We start from the raw sequence: 17,797 nt of genomic DNA, 5'->3' as shown, positions 1-17,797 counted from the left end.
TTCAGTTTCGTTGCAATTGCATTTCAAACGTATGGTTTTGGGTGTTGAACTAGTATCTGAAAATTGCACGAACTCACGCATTACGCATAGCACTCTAGATCACCCGCGTGCGACGGACACGGTCACCGATCTCTTGGACTCTCACACAACTGCCACATAGAAGGTTTGTAAAATTTGTGTAAAGTATTGTTTGTCTTTTGCACTCTTTAATAAATCTCTATTCTGCTTCCCAAATAGAACAAACTGTTGCAGGTGGCAGCTCCATTTCACACCCGATTTAGCGATTTAGAAATCAATATTGTCGCAGTCCACGATGTTAGCAATCGCTTTATGTTTTAAAAGGTTAAATTAAACAAATTCTATTGCATAATCATGGAATGTAAAGCACAACCAGATAATTAGAGAACCGAATTAGTTCTATTAAACCTTCCTTCATCAATGAAATTTGTGATAACGGAAATGAGTTTTATCAGGCATGTTGAAAATTGCGATTCGATCAAAATAGTAAATTTAAAAAAAATATGCCTTTAACAAGATCAATCTTGTTGAAATTTAGGTGACTCTGATCTTTAACTCAATCTTTATATGAATGGGTGCATATTCAGCTTTGTAAATCAGTGTGTTTTTAACGTAGAATAATGAGTTTTTTGCTCGTTGGTCTTCGATGATCAATTTCACCCGAATCGACGGTACTGGAAAATTTCGATATAGAACAAAAATATACTGGGTTATGCCATGGTAGGTGGGGCACGCACCCACGCTCTTTCAGTTGGTAGTCGAATGTTTTACTAACTAAACTACTGCCGCCCATTATATTGGGTAGTCTAATGTAATCCCTAGTTTTGTTTTATTTTTCAATTCTATGATTTTATATTAGCACCAAACACTCCTCTTGCGACGACATTATTTTTGTATGACTGCCCTTTGTTGCTTCCGCCGAGAAGATAGAGTAGATAACAGTATTCTATCAGTGTGATAGAAAAATTATATCCGATCCGATTAGAAATCCACGCATATTCTGGTATTAAATTAGTAACGGTTGGGTGACTGAAAACACAGAATGTAAAAGCATCGGGAAAAGACCAATCACGCTGCTGGTACTTGCCATTGTTATCTTTTTTGAAGCTTTACTTCGTACAACCGGTTGCAATCGCGCCCAGAATCGTGACGAATGATATGCGAACGCAGGAAAAACTTGACTGTGGCAGGCGACACAGAAGCTTGCATGATACTGGAAGCGTTGAGTTCCACTATTCCACTATTTTTATAAAGATACTGTAGTAAAAACGATCGTAAACTAGCGCGAAAATATTTCTATTCCTTACGGCTCTATATTATATCAAATTCCTCCGCTTTAGTGATGACAGGAAAATTCTTTAGAAATTAGAATTTTAATTCACCATCGCTTAGCAAGTTGGCTTTAGTTTTCGTTTGGGAAATATATTTAACTTCTTGATAAAGTGGAATATATAAACTTAAGAACCGTTTCCATTTGATCCGTTAATGTCGTTGACGTTTTCACTGAAGTCCTAGGGCTGCCAAAGTCGTCTGTTTTTATGTTGTGAAATAAGTTTTTTTAAAGGAGAGAAATCCCGATTCACTTTCAAGGTCGTCTTTTATGTGCGTACGCCATGACAAAGGAAAAACTTTATCCGGAAGCAGTTCGAAGCCCATCTCGAAGTTTGTTCAGTCGTTTATTCTTTTTACTAACCGTCTCGTCCGTCTAGCACAGTTTTGCGCCAAACTTTCGAAAGTGCGGCAGTTTTGTCATGAACTGCTGTTAAAGTAATCCAGATGTGACCACTTCACTTGGGACTACGAATCTATGAAAAAAGATTCTGTTGAATCGCAAATTTACCTTGTTAATCTAACTTATTTATTGTAAAATTTTGAAGAATACCTGTTACTGCTGGTAACAGCCGTCCGGTAGCAAGAAAAGCTAGTCGAAAATTTGAGTTTTTAAATTGATCAAATACAAACTAAAATGTAAATGACATAAATATTCGAAACGAAAACTGAAACAGAATCAACTGTGTAGTGGCAAACTAGCCAACTAGCACAACTGTTTCTATTCCACTAATATTGGTTCAACTCAACCGGAACGAAAGGGTTGGTCGTCCATTTGATGTTCGATTGCTTCCGTATGCCGGAACTTCAATGGGGGGGATAAATAAACGAAGGAATCTCTCTCAGGCATGCAGCCGAAATGTAAAGTTTGCTGAGCGTAAAGAAATTTATGATATCACCCAGCAAACAACTAATCGCTGATGATTTTTCTTTTTCCCTGCGGAGAGCACAGATGTTTGGTAGTGTGTTGAATCTCAGATTGGCTTTCTGTTTTGGAAATCTTGCCTGATTCTTTCGTTTGTTCTGGTTGAAAATTGATTATTGGAGCGGAAATTCAAGTCTGCACAAAAATTAAGCACGTATATATGAAAGATGCAGCGGCTGAAACTGACGGAAATAGGGCTATTCTTTCTTAATGGCGGGTAAGTTATATCTATTCACAATGGACGTAATCCAGCGTGTACGTTCGTGAAGGCTCAGAGCACTCGCCGTGTGCATTCATATTCAGACCGGAAGTTTTCACTAGGCACTAGCTATAGGCTGACTGGTGAGAATTTTCACATCGCTTCCATTCACTGTAGCGAAACGGCGGATTCCGAATGGGCCCGCCATTTATTTGGTGGTCGCGAATAAATATTGAAACCGGCTGCTGATGACAGAACCGCTACGACAAATACTGTAAGCTCGGAGGGAATAATAAAAGAGGTGGAGAAGGACCGCAAATGGGTTATGTTGTAACACTGAGTACAAAGCAATTTACGACGCTTTCTGTCCAGTGAATGTTTACAAGCCAACTGGGTTCAAGCTTTCGGACCGGAAGGAGTTGCCACAGTAGAATAAATTGTTGAGAAATATCTGACAATTTGCAAAACTGCAGCTATTGTTTAGATCAGTTATAATTAAGCATTCACATTAAATAAGGCCAATGGACTGCGAATGTATACGTTTCAACCTTTCAAATCATTCTGATATTTCTACCATAAAATTTAATTGCACTAATTGTTTAGACATGAAACCAGACTACACGCCAGTATCGTTCTATACATCAAATTGATAAGCAAGCAAAAACAAACAGGGAACAGGGCGAGCAGTGCCAACACCATCCGTATCTTAACGGACTGCCGCCGTACGGGCAACAAAATAGTATGTTCCCGCTAGGAGAACGGAGCACACGGAATACGTACACTAGCAGACCACCCAAGGCATGTAATTCATTTCTTATCACGCTGCTGCCGCTGATGGTTGCCGATGTTTCCACTGCGTGAACGGAATCCCTAATGAAGGGCACTATTAATTATTTTTAAAAACCGCTTTTAATTTCAAATCCGTTTTATTTTCCTGCTTCAAATCCGCACGTGATACATTTCTGTTACGGTTTTTCGCAGAAACTGAAGCCGGTGTTGGTTTCAATCCAGCTCAAATAGGAGGTAACCCGAGCGCCCACGCTAGGGTATTGGGATGCGCACGTGATTCCATAGTTGATCACTCCCACGGCGTACGCTTTGCCACCGTTTGCGTCAACGTACAGCATTGGACCGCCCGAGTCGTACTGGCAGCTGTCCTTGCCCGCCGTATAGGTGCAGATTTGGTTGTCCTGTACGGGGCTCATACCGGAGAGTTTGGTCCGGCAGTCGGTGAGTGGCATGACCTGGAGGGCAACTTTCTGCAAATCGGTTGCCAGTGGACCTCCGAAATCCAGTGTTCCCCAACCGAGTGTGGTCAGATAGACACCGTTGAAGGTTTGCGTTGCGTACCCGTACGGAAGACAGGCTCGGTTCACTCCGGCATTGAAGACAATCTGATCGGTCGTTCGGACAAGGGCAATATCGTTGGTCTTGGCTTGTGCATTGTAGGCCGAGTTGATGGTAAAGGTTGAAATAAGCATCAGCTTCGCGAAGCTGGTGTCAGTTCCAGATTTCATGTTATGATCGCCAACCAACAGAGCGGTATTGGAGATTGAACGTCCGGAGAGGCAGTGAGCAGCTGTCAAAGCGTGCCGGTCGGTAACTGGAAAGCGGGAAAATTTGTTAGTGGGATTTTCCAACGGTATGAAATAAAATCTAATTGACACCTACTGCACATGGGAAAATATTTATTACACGCAGGGGTGATTAAAATGATAAACTTGAAAAAGTAGAGAACGCCATGAATAAAAATGCAACTTTTCTCTCTATCTCGCCCAGAATAACCGATTACCTACAACAATTTATTTTGTTAAGTCGCTTGATGTTTGGTGATGATTTTAATAATGTTTCAGTTTTTTTATGACACAGCCTCATTCCCTCTGGTTGAATCGACATGAATATTATCATAATTGTTATTGACATGATGCTATTATGTAAGTCAAAATCATTACAATAAAATGCAGTTTTCCAAAATTGAAGCCATTCAACGCGAAAAGGTTGAATTACGCAGGGTTCGGAAATTTCCCTAGGAATGGCCCAAACATATTTGTGAAAAATCTTATGTAACCTAATTACTCTTTTTTATGGAAGAACTTACTTATAGTGGCACCGCATAATAGAGATTTGGACGAAACTTCAATAATAGCTGCTGCCATGGGGTATTCATTGGGTTGCGCTGATTCACCTCCTACAATGAAAGGCTGAAAATAGTGAGCATTATAAGTAAAGTTTATCGAATCTTATCTTTTAAAAAACGATTCACCATTCGATACCTGCATCTATCAACTTAGTGAATCGAAATTAAAAAGACCTACGTCTGCAGAATGATGATCTTATCAAAACAAAGGTAAATATTGTATTCTCCAAGAGAAAAACACATATTTTATATGATGTTTATGGACATTCGAAGGGCCTCCAAAAACACCCACATGCCAAATATGGTTCCATTTGCTTGATTAGTTCTCGAATTATGAGGAAATTTGTATTTCATTTGTGTAGAAGCCCCCTCTGTGTAGAATTTGTGTAGAAGTGGGGAGGGGTCCTAATTCACCATAGAAAATATTCTTGCCCTCGAAAACCTTCACATGCCAAATTTGGTTCCATTTGCTTGATTAGTTCTCGAGTTATAAGGAAATTTGTATTTCATTTGTATGGAAGCCCCCCCTCTTAAAGGGGAGAGGAGTCATAATTCCCCTTCGGAAGAGGGGAGGGGTCTCAATTTACCATAGAATAAATTATTGTCACCAAAAACACCCACATGCCAAATTTTGTTCTATTTGCTTGATTAGTTCTCGAGTTATGCAGAAATTTTTTGTTTCATTTGTGTGGGAGCCCCCCCCCCTCTTAGTGGAGGGAGGGGTTTCTAACCACCACTAAAACCTTTCCTGGCCCCAAGATTTTCTACATGCAAATTTTCACGCCGATTGGTTCAGTAATTTTTGATTCTATAAGGAACATCCCGACAGACAGACAGATAGAAATCCATTTTTATATATAAGATTCCTCTTCGGTGGAACCCTCTCTTTTCTCAAAGTTATTTGCACAACTGCAATCGGTTTAAATGCAAAATAAACGCCTCCCCTTTTACTTAGCCCCTTGTTAGGTCCCTCCCTTTTGGCAACCTCTCAGTGCTGATTACCTTATGTCAAGTGTGCCAAGTTTGATGAAGAACCATCCAGGCGTTCGGAGTTAGGGCCTGCCCCCTGTTATGAACCCCTCTCCTTTATTATGAACTCCCCCGTGTTGTCAACCCCTTTAATTCTGATTCCCTTATGTCAGGGAACATTCGTGCCAAGTTTGTTGAAGAACCGTCCTGGCGTTTCGGAGTTAGGGCCTCCCCCCTTTTATGAACCCCCCCCCCAGAGGTCCAAAACTAAGGTGTATATAACTTTTACTGCTTTTTTCTATTCTATTTGGTACACAAAAAAAATAATCCCAAAACATTCTAAGAGCTGAGGTTTTTGGAGCGTCTTAGTAGAATACGAAACCTGATAATTCAATAAAAAGAAAACTTATCGAATTTAATTATATTATGTATATTTTATTCTTGACAGATACGTATTTCGCCTACGACTTGCAGGCTTCCTCAGTGTCTGTTGTTCGAACAAGTTTTCTTTTTATTTAATTTCCAGATTCTAAAAGCTGTATTTTGATTTAGACCAAACCTCGTAATTTTTAGTCTTGACCTTGAAACGCGGTCAGGCATATATTAATATTTTTTGAAATGGTAGTTCTACAATTGATGAAGGGACGGTAGGGGAAAGTAAAGTAATGAAGAATTTTTCGATGGTGGTGAAAGAGTGGAAGGTGCATGGGTCGTACCCAGCTATAAGCTGAGATTATAACCGGATTTGAACCCACAACACCCGCCAGGGCATGCGATTCGCTGGTACCCATGTACTTTTGAACCATAGAGGCGCTGGACAAAAGGAGACTGCACAACCAGGGATGCCACATATAATTCTGTGTTCCTTGTTGGAAAAATCTGACTACCTGTACAGCGAGGAAACATATCGGTGCAAAAATCTGTCCAATGCAAAACAATGATAGATAGCGACAGGAAACGCGGTATCACAGACCCAAAGAATGCCAGGACTCAACATTTCGATTCGAGATGTGGCGAAAAAGGCGAAACATTAGATTGTTTTTGTGAAAAAAAGCAATGACACGTTCAGGAGTTAAGAAGGCAACGAACCGGAGTGACAAACAGAACACGGTGGCACAAACTGTAAATTTAGAGTCGGCAACGTAGTATTCCTGTTCCGGCATTTGTCTGATGATGTAGGTTTTATCAATCGCTACAATGCAAAACAATTCTGGCCACCATTTTTTGTTTGTCGCTTCGCACAGTGGCGCTCCTTCATACAAAACTTGGCCAAAAGTCAAAAGTTACTTCAAATCGGCTGAAAATAAATTCTTTAAGAGGGGACCCTACTCTGGAAAGTCGGAAAAATCGAATTTTATTTTATTTTGCATTTTCGAGGCGCTTACACCTTCAGAAATATCATGCCAAAAGGCTTTTTTAATATCTGATCTCGTTGAAAACTTATGGCAAATATTGTGGAGTCACTTCAAGGGAAGTCTATTGCTGTACGAAATTTTGAACGCGTTTTCCCCAAAACCATGTTTCTTTAGCTGGCGGTACGTGTATCTCGAAATCTAGTGGACCGAATTGGCTGAAATTTTTTTTCAGTATGTAGAAATGAATTATCTAAATTGTTACGTAGCCGTTTTTTGATATCTCAATTTTTCAATTTTTTATGAGCTTTTAATTGGTGATTTTTGATGAAAAAACACCTTTCTTTTGGAAAAATTGCCGCCATTTTGGTAATTTTTCGAATTTTCAAAAACCGCTACGTGACAATTTAGGTATTAACCTAAAGCTTCAAAATCATCCTTGAAATCCGTCCTACGATACTCCGTTGGTTCCCGGCACGTACCGCCAGCAAGGAATTATTTTCTAGACGGCATTCACGCGCCCACCTGCCACCAGCATAATAATCACTATTCTGGTATCCAGAAATACAAAATATATCTTCAAATATACCTTAACCAATAACCAAAATACCCCAACTCTTAACTATAATTTTAGCATCTGAAAACAATCTACGAAAATCTATTATTTTTCGGTCTTCCAGAGTAGGGTCCCCCCTTAACTAACAATAATTTCGAATTAGGGATCAAAAATCGAAAAAAAATTATCGCTCATCAGGGTGGTTCACAAAGTTTAAATAAATACTTTCACTTTTTACTTGCTTTATTGTTGTTTGTTGATTTTTGGGATGGTCAATTTTGTATTTGCCCTTGAAAGTATAAAAAACTTATAACATGATGCATTAGGGTGGTTCACAAACCATAAAAAACTAGTAAATTGATATTAGCCACTAATTTTAACTTTATGGCACAAAATTTATACAAACACTTTTAGGCTGGTTCAAAAAATAAGAAAATCGAAATAATTTTTGAAAAGTTATGTAAAAAATCTCAGCTTTGCAAAATTTGCATATGGGATGCTTTGGTCTGTGTCTAAAAACTGTGATTTTCACATTCACATCTGTGAATTATCACAATGATTCAAACCGGTTCAGCAGTTCGACACGCAGCTAGCAATTTCATATGTATTTTAAGGTTACAAATGAGAAGTGCGTACCTATATGTATCAAAGAAAGTCGTATTCGATGTGCAAAACTAGTTTTTACGTTCTATTTTGGAGAAGATATATGCGTTTGGGTGTTATATAGGTGTTTCTCTACGATAAGATCCGATTAAGCGCAACCAGGTTCATACAGCTTTACAACTTTGTGCTGAAACCGTATGTTTGTTTGTTACTATCATTAGCTGATTATAAACGATGGAATATCTACTTGTGCACGCTTTATCAGGCTGTATTTACTATTCCGAATTTCTTTATAGCCATTTACGATAAATTCCGTACATTGATAGATGAGTTAGTGCTGGCTGGGCAGTTATGAATTTTTAAAGAAAGAAAATTTGGCAAAAATGATGATTTTTGGAACCACCCTAACTCAGAAAGATGCACCCTAAGCGCTAAGTAAAAAGGTAGGGGTCTACAATTTTCCGAAAAAGAACAACTCACAGAATTACATTAACATTAACCTTTTTGCTTTTTGTGTTGAAAAGATGATTTTTATAGTGATTTCATTCCTTCTACGGAAGAGATATATAACGATAATCGTATAACGATAAGAAATCTCTTCCAATACACCCGTTCAAAAATCGATATACCTTCCTTAGCGCAGCAAAGCGCAGAAAGCCACCTAATTTTTTGAAAAGTAGAGAAAATTTCGTATAAGATGCATTTAACGTGATCGTTTTCTGACTTGTGATGTGTGATGGCTAAATATCGATGTTGAGATTTCCATACATTTTGTATAGACTAACAAAATATCATTTTTCAACATGTTCAACTTCAGACATTTGTCAAAAATTCATTTTAACTTCAAACTGGCTATAATTTTCAGGTTAACCTCCCAAATTATTCCAGAAAATGGTAAAAATATAATAATGGCAAAAACTGGAAATTGTATTTTTGACTTCTGGCCTGCTTTGCGCCATAGTGCTTCGGTTCGGTGCCTTCCGAACTTTGTCACGTTTAGTCTAGAACATGTCGCTGTTTTTCACAAAATGAATTAAAAATTTCACCTGTTTTTGCCATATTCCGAATCGAAATATTGGGTTGTGCTTGAATCCGTAACTACCATCTTGGCAGTCTCCGGGTCTGTGATGTCGCGTTTCCTACCGCTACCATCCTTCTGTCTTTTGAACGTTCTGTTTATCGCTTCGTCGATGAGAAGCATTTGGATTTTCGGAGAGAGTTTCAAAGATATCACAGTAATCACACAAACTATTGTGTTGAAACTCTATCGATATAAATAACATACTCTCAACTAACTGTTGAATTTTTCGTACCATCGTAAGAGCGCCACAATCGCAACATAATATCTCGGACAAGACACAACATAGAAAAGAAGCATGATGGAAAAAGATATGGTCCTATATTACTTCCCCGTGGAACACCAGATTGGTTGCAGAAATTACATGATAAAGGTAAAGCTTAGCCCACTGATAGAGTACGGAGTATGTATGAAGCCAGTTGAATTCGTCTGAAGGTTCTATAGATTTATTAGATTGATTAGCAAATTTTGAGGGTTAAACTTTGAAATCAGTGTACATTGTTTCAATCTGAGCAGCACGGAGCAGCAGCATTGATGCTTTTAATTTACTGAATATGGAAATACTATGATCTTCTGCAATTTAGAGCCAATGCATAAAGATGTATTTCTAACATTTTTTTATTGCGAGTTTTATTCATCACTATAACAAAAAAAAATATTTCAAGTTAATTAAATAACATTAGTCTAAAATTGAATGAAATTTGTTCAAAAATAAAAAAAGAGAAGTGTCGATAGGATGAATTATAATTGCTATTTCATCTCATCCTTTAGACATAGAATGTCTAGAGTGATTGAATAATTTTCCTAATTAAGATAAAACCGGAGCCTTACAAATATGCAACCAGCAGTGAGCAAACCTTACACGGAAAGTGCATGAAAATAAGTCTTAACGCAGCACCCGTCAATCACCACGAATGTATGCGTACGACCATCAGATAGGTATAGTACAGAAGAAAAAACTCACCGTCAATCGGGTTCCACAATCACAGGGCATCGGCACGGCAGTAATCTGGCACCGGAAGCGCCCACCCATCGATGTCGTGGAAGTTTGCAGTGCAATCACCATCTTATTGCCGGTGGAAGCAATGTTGAACGGTGTCGTGCCGCATCGGACCTGTGCATCGCCCAGCGCGGTGTCGCCTGACGGTGAAACCAGGACTTTATCGTAGTAGCATCCGTAGCTGGACGGCAGATACATGTCATAGCACTGGGCGTAGAGATAGTGTCTGGCGGGTGCCTGGATAGTGAACCGGCAGTTCGTCCCGGGCTGGTAATAGTTGGACCAATTGGGCGATTGCACATAGCCAACGGCATTCGAAGGGTAACTGTAGACGTAATCACAGCCATTGTAGGACACGGCACCGTTGCACAGCGCGAGCAGCGCACTTAGAGCGAGCACGAGAAACCACATTTTCACAAGTTTTGTCGACCATGGACGTTTATCGATTGGCGAATTTTTATTCGGTTTTTATTGTGGTAATCCTGATATGAGCAATATCGCGAGCTTCGCATTCACATTAAGTAAGACGTTGGAGCCAGTTGTTCAAACAGTACCGTGCGGTATGTTAACGACCGGTGCAGTTGTTTTGATACTGTCTCTATCGGGGCCAGAGCACAATTGGGAACGTTCATCGGATGCTGTACAAGAGCAGCACTACGATAGACGTTATTATCTGCTCGAAAGGAAGAGCCTTCCAGTGACCATGAGTGCATCTCGTTATTTCGACATATTTTGTTTTTCGAAACGATCCAATATTTGTTAGAATCTTGTTTTGGCAGGGCTGGGCGCAAGCTTCGCTAATCTAGCCTTTCTCAGATGGAACAACCATTCATTAGGATTGTCACGATTCATAAGTAGTTTCATTATGCATTTTTTTCCTATTTGTTTTTGAAACTTGCCAAATAATGGAGTGGTACTAAAGAGACGAGTTTTTGTCAGATATCTGTTGGCTTATTTCAGCTGAAAAATTGCAGTATTTTTCCATTGCGATGTGCATTCAGAAGTATAATATTTGGTATGATAATTGCCGTACACAATATTTCTGTTCAAAACAAAGAAATACAAAAGAGGTAGGTAGTTCTGCAGTTTCTAACAAAGAAGTTATTGTAGTTTGGCTACAAAAATGGAAGGAGACGTATGGTTTTGCAATTGCAATCAGGGCCCAAATACGTTAAAGTTACAATCAAACTAAAACAAAACTGTTTCGACACCAGTACTTTCCAAACTTACTTTCATTTATTTACTGTAATATGAAGACAGATTACACCTTGTCAAAATAGATTTTATTTTGATAAAATATTATACAACTCTTTACAATTCTTCCAATTTTCAGAAAAATAAAACTAATCTTATACTTTTGAAAGTCATTATTTAACATTATTAAACATTATTAAGTTTTATACTTTCAGTTAAAGTGCACATTTACATTTAGTTCAGCTGCTAGTTTCCTTACAAGGATAATGCTTGGTAGTAAAATGTTGTAATGCTGACAAAGATAACAAAAATCGCATCATTTTCCCACCAGAAAAGGATTACACGGCAGCAACGCACAGCGTCAGCATTTTCGGAAGCACGACCACGGCCAACAGGAAAGAGATGATTGTTTTAGATAAAAACATAGATAACAATAGCAATAGCTGGTTGGAACGATGCTATCATTTTTATCGAGCTTTTCGGTAAAACGTGAGCGATAAAATAAAACGGAGGAAAGAAGGCACGGCACACGGAACGGAAGACGGTCGAAACATCTTGTTTGGACACCCTCACCTGAACGGTGCTCGTCGAGGTAAGAAGCTCTGTCGCAAAATGTCCTCTTATCAGTTAGGTTGGTTTGATAAAGTTGTTCAAATTTTGGAATAGACGAATTATTTCCACTATTTTGCAGCTCTATTTGTGACGTTATTCGCGAGCAGTTTCTGTTTCGTTCAAAGTCAATTTGCAGCATGTGACTATGTTAAATCTTTACAAGCAGATGAAGTATTCTACATTCAATCACCGGGTTATGGCAGCTACTACAAACCGAAGACCAACTGTCGCTGGCGACTGTCTGCCCCTGTTGGATATTTCGTCTACCTGAATTGTTACGATGTGGTTCTTCCAGCGGTAAGACTTAGCCTTTAGTGCCAATTACTTTTAGCAGTTTCCATTTTTTCAACCTCTCAGAGCACCAACTGTGCGGCGGATCGGATTGAAGTTTCACTTGTCGGAAATATCCTCTTAGCTGGTGCATCACGACATTGCGGTCAATCAACCTTCATCCTACAATCAACGGCAAATAAAATGTCTCTGGCTTTGAGATCGACAGCCACTTCCAGTGGCGGTCGATTCCGGTGTCAAACTGTGGCGAGAAAACCTTCTTGCGACTGCGGTCGTCGCCGGACGGTCAAAATTGTAAACGGCACACCAACACTGGCCAATGAGTTCCCCATGATGGCTGGTTTAGTGAGTACAGCTGAAAGAAACGTTTTCTGTGGCGCAACGATAAGTAATCTATGCATTTTTGTTTGTTTCGTCGATAACTGTAGTTAAATTTAATTTTTAAACAGTTTCCAACCGACACGCTGTTACGGCTGCACATTGTTTGAAAGGGCGAAAAATATCCGCGACGGCACTGTTGGTCGGAGATCATGATCTATCGACCGGGACGGACAGTCCGTATGCGAAACTGATGGTTATTAGTACCTTTACGATTCACACCGGCTACCGGGCACAGCCGTCCACAAATGACATCGCGTTGGTTCGAACTCAGGAAGAAATCCAATTTAACAACGGTGTCGGCCCGGCTTGTTTGCCCTGGAAATGGCCGACGGTTACGTTTGACAATATGGCCGTGGAAGCTGCCGGCTGGGGGACGCTAGACTTTGGTGGACCGCTGTCGAATGTGCTGCGGAAGGTTAGCTTGAACGTTGTTAGTTACGAAACGTGTCGCCAGCAGATGAGCAGTTCCGCAATTACTCCGAATCATCTCTGTACCTATGCCAACCAGCGCGATGCGTGCCAATATGATTCCGGGGGTCCAGTCCTGTACACGAACCCGAACGATGGGATTGTGTATAATATCGGGGTTATCAACTATGGAATCGCCTGTGCCGGTAATACTCCGGGTGTAAATACTCGTGTTACGTCATATTTAAAATGGATCAAGTCAAATACAGCGGGGATAACTTACTGCGAAAAGTAAGCAATAAACTTGAATGATTTATAGTTTGAAGCAAAGCGCAACCTACGTGTTTTCGAAAAGAATTGTTTCTATCAACTAGTCTAGACTAGTTAGTATTACATGATACAGTTCCATCAAGTTTGAGTCAAAGTAATCCGCTTCAATTCCTTAACTCGACTGACGAATTGGTTCATCGAGGGACACAATCGTTGTCATATTGTTTTTAATATTTACTCTTACTACTATGTGATGTCATGTAGTAAATTTCATTTAAATTTAATGTATGGGTCATTCCACGGGAAATTTACAGTCAAAATTTTTTTTCTCTTCGGAACATTTTTTTTACGTTCTTTGTTCGAAAAAAATCGACACGTATTTTTGTATTTCGATGCTACTGTTGGAATTCGCAAGATATGATTTTTTAAAGTATTGTAATTCGAAAAAGTTACTATTTTTAAATGCTATGCACAAAATGCATCATTTTACGCCCTAAAAGCTATCTGAACACAATTTCTAAATTGGTTTTCAAATAAAAATGTTAGAGCAAAAATATTGATTATTTAGGACCCACCCTGACACAATCTAGAAAAAAACATTATATAGCATAGCGATACACAGACGAGATACAATTTCTGTTTCTTCAGCAAAGTTGCTGCAAAATAAATTATATAAAACTTTGTGGTAGAAAATGTTACTCTACTGCAAATGAGCAATTAGAAAGTTGCAATCTATTGTCTGGAGGAAGTTATATAAGTTTTCCACGACATTTCACACTTTCGTTGGTACATATTTACAAAAACAGAATGCATGGTCTAAAAGTACGTACCTGAATCTGTAAAATCCATGTAATGACATTTTTCCCCACTTTTTTTGTTCTGTAGAAAAACGCATTTAAAAAAAAGCATTTTACATTTATGTGACGGGTTTCACGCTAATTCGTCTATGGGACTGGCAGCACCCTCTCAGAATTCAACAAAACTACAACGCGTATAATGAACTGGTAAACCAGATCAGATCGCTACATACAATCAAAGGTAGTGGACGGACAGCGGTGATAAAAAACGAAGATTAATATCGAAAAATATTGTGTGTCAAAGAGTTTAAGATTGTAAATCAATATTTTATTTGTTTGTCATTATTGTTAATGTATTTTCTTTAACTACATAGTTCTGATGATGGCCGAATTAAGTACGCAGAAACGTAAACTATAAATAAACGTTGTACCCTCCTAAGCTTTCTAAACAAGCTTCAGAGTAAAAAGGGACTCAATGGTTTGGAGCCTAGTTTACAGGGTAACGGCACCAGTTTTCACCACTTTCGCCACGATTCACAAGTATTTTATTGATATTTGGGATATAATAATTAGCGTAATATATTCTATAATTTAAACATAGTTATGTACTGAATCAATATAATACAACTCCAAACCCATAATGGTTTTATAAATCAAACTGGCGTTATTTTTATTTAGTATCGTAAGATTGAGATGATTTGAATGTGATCCACTTTTCGTCATCGATGCGATTGTTTCTCAATAGAAATCCATTCTGTTTTCATTATTCAACTGAAAATTGATTCTATTTTTCTGAAAAAATATAACCACAAATGAATTTTCAGACTAGAACAAGGTGCAAACGATGCTTTTGGGGGTGGCGAAAACTGGAGCACAGAAATGGCGAAAACTAGCTCTTGGGAGTCGAAAACTGGTGCCTCGACAGGCATCACAAATTTTACATTTATAACGACTTTTAAAATATTTGGGCTTGAGTTTTATGCTAAAAATGTAGCCAAAATGTTTCTGTTTAATGTAGGTTAAACAATTCTCTTCGATATGGAACTATATGGCAAACAATCTCGGTTTTCTTGTTTGCTGTCTGAAAAAGTGGCGATTTCTGGTATCGTTACCTTACTCTGTAGGTCTGTGAATTGTGCGAGGTTTTTTTTTAAGAATTTCAACCTCCGGTCCTTTTTACTAAGCCGTTTTCGGCAGAACGTTACCCTGAGACTTAAGTGTATTGGATAAAGTGGTGCAGAATGCACCGCTTAAGCAAAACATCATTTTGCAGAGCAACGGCGTGTTTGTTCCACGTTTTTCAACTTCTAGAAGACTTTGGTATCTTTTTTACACTTACTCCTGGTGAAATTTCCTAACAAAAACCAATATTTTTTGTTATTTTTGACGATTTTTGGCAAGAGTCAAAATCATTATGTGAGGCAGAACGCCAAAGCCCGTGGACAAAACGCACCAAGTTTGCCCAGCTAGGCGTTAAACGCAACCAAAAAATGTACATTCAATAATGTGTTGTATAAACTCCTAAAACTAGGCTGCCGAAATGGCCGAAGCGTTCGTTATAGCGTTTGTTACAAACGCTTGTTTGTTGGGATATAATGGGTTCATACCTCAACATCCCAAGTAGCACACGTTGTCACAATTGAGTCGCAGCGGCTGATATGCGACAAATTTAAATGTAAAACTTCGGTTGCAGTAACCTAAAATATAACAGTTGTGTAACCGAAATAGCGCAACTTATGTAACTAAATATGGTTACATTAACAGTTACTCAATAACCAATATGTAACATGTATAGTTACAAAATGGTTACTATTGAAGTTACACATAAACTGTAAATTGACTTTCAATTGATGGCAAATTAGTTATCTTGAAACTTTTATTGCATAGCGAAAACAATGCAGCAGGTTTATTATTTCAATTTATGGCTGTCAACGTCAAGCAATAAATTCAAGCAAGAGTGTATAAATTTCGCTTGTTATTTCAACACAAATTTTAATGCAGTTTCAAATTTATGGTGAAATGCATGATTCTAGCTTTGAAAAAATCACGCGCTCTTATTTAATCTAGCTTTTCGTTACTTACTTCTTTGAAAAATTGATTTTTTGTAAAAAAAATGTGTAAAAAAATAAAAATTTTAATTTTAATTTTCTGATTTTTAAATTTATTCTTAGCAATAATGAATTAGTGGAGCAATCACCTAGAAATCATTAAAAACAAATTGTTTTCGCTGTCACTTAGTAAAATTCATAGCCATTTTGCCTTTGGTTTTAACTACTACACCATCGTCCTTGAAGTTTTGTATCGTTTTCGGCATGAAATGATTTTAAGCAGACACTGTTCATAGATATCGGGAAAAGGTGTTTTTTAGTGATTCTTGTGAAAAGAAAGTGTTAATTTAATATCAAAGAATAGTTTCACTTTGAATAAAACAGTTTACCAGGAGTGTTAATCATAGAAGGTTACAATTCAGTTACATTCTAGTTGCACGTAATCTTAGCCTTCGACCTGGTTACACTATCGGTTACGGTAACCAATGTTAAATCTGTTGTGGTCACTTATTTCTTATGTCGTCATTTCTAAGTTACGCTGTAACCTATTTTCATTGCCGATTTCGTTTCGATGTAACTTGATCGTTTTGACGTTTGAGAATAATCAAAATTTGTTTATTTAATATCAATGTCTGTGCGGAGAAGATTTCAAGTACCATCAATTAAGTAAATAAACGCATTTACAAGAGCATTTTACAACCCGTGTACCAATTGTTTATCTTTACCATAAGTAAAATTCTTGAGATCTAGTTTTTGCTTAATCCGTTGTGTTTACAAGGAACAGTGAACAAGTTGTTGCGAAAATGTTACTAGCCGACTATTTTTGACTTCGTAACTACTCGTAACGGAAAATTAACTGTTTTGCGACCAGTAAGTTGATGACAGTTTGGAAAAAGGTTTCATTTGTGTCACTTGATAACTAATTGGTAACTCGTAACTGAAATGTGACTGTTTTGCGACGACCAAGTTGTTGACAGTTCGAAAAAAAGGTTTCAATTTGGTCATTTGGTAACTACCTGGTAACTTTTTGAGATTTTTGTCACTAGAAAACTAAAAAGTAACTATTTTTAATTTTATGTAACCTAACTCGTTACAAGTATCCTAAATGTAACTGCTGTGCAACCTTTTTGTATTTTTTTATTTTTATGATGAGTTACAAGTGCTACTTGGGATAATTGGCAATAAAATTTAATCATCTACTCTTCTCCAACTGATGTGTGATGAAATATTGTAAGTTAAACAATGTACAATTAGGTTTAAGGCAAATTCTAAGTCCTATACAATACATAATATTGCTACAATTTTAACAAATAATCCGAAATAAAAGAAGTACTGCAAATTAAAAATATTTTATAACTGTTCGATGCCGCTGTGATGCATTTTACCCCTGTTTTGTATTTTGAAGTTTTTTGCAATATATGAATCATCGAGTATGACAGTAAATCAATTAGATAGACTGTATTTAATATGAAATTTGCATACCGACTAATGGTAAAAGCTTAAGAGAAACCCGTGATTTCTTACATGTGGAATGAGATCGCGGATAATCGCTTGATTTTATTGGATGTGGCTATGTTTGAAACTTTTACATTCTGCACAATTATGAATTAGCTTGTTTTACACCAAAATA

The 17,797-nt window shown here is 37.9% G+C and overlaps 2 protein-coding genes across 2 annotated transcripts; one reads left to right on the top strand and one right to left on the bottom strand.

Moving 5' to 3' along the window:
* Nucleotides 1-3,379: 3,379 nt before the first annotated feature.
* On the bottom strand, nucleotides 3,380-10,700 carry LOC128738458 (venom serine protease-like). Its single transcript, XM_053833606.1, has 3 exons — nucleotides 10,131-10,700; nucleotides 4,570-4,672; nucleotides 3,380-4,074 (listed from the first exon to the last, which is right to left on the bottom strand). The coding sequence occupies exons 1-3, from the start codon at nucleotides 10,575-10,577 to the stop codon at nucleotides 3,437-3,439; spliced, it is 1,188 nt and encodes a 395-aa protein (XP_053689581.1). The 5' UTR covers nucleotides 10,578-10,700; the 3' UTR covers nucleotides 3,380-3,436.
* Nucleotides 10,701-11,846: 1,146 nt separating this feature from the next.
* On the top strand, nucleotides 11,847-13,628 carry LOC128734746 (venom serine protease-like; the record flags this gene model as incomplete). The annotated part of the gene is made up of 4 exons (XM_053829081.1): nucleotides 11,847-11,952; nucleotides 12,052-12,269; nucleotides 12,330-12,651; nucleotides 12,713-13,628. Coding segments are annotated over 4 exons (1,281 nt in total), but the record flags the coding sequence as incomplete, so codon positions are not given.
* Nucleotides 13,629-17,797: the final 4,169 nt, after the last annotated feature.

This window comes from Sabethes cyaneus, chromosome 2, assembly GCF_943734655.1.
Source record: "Sabethes cyaneus chromosome 2, idSabCyanKW18_F2, whole genome shotgun sequence".
Lineage (NCBI taxonomy): Eukaryota > Metazoa > Arthropoda > Insecta > Diptera > Culicidae > Sabethes > Sabethes cyaneus.
The sequence above is the reverse complement of the archived record's forward strand: the minus strand, read 5'-3'. Positions and strand labels throughout refer to the sequence as shown.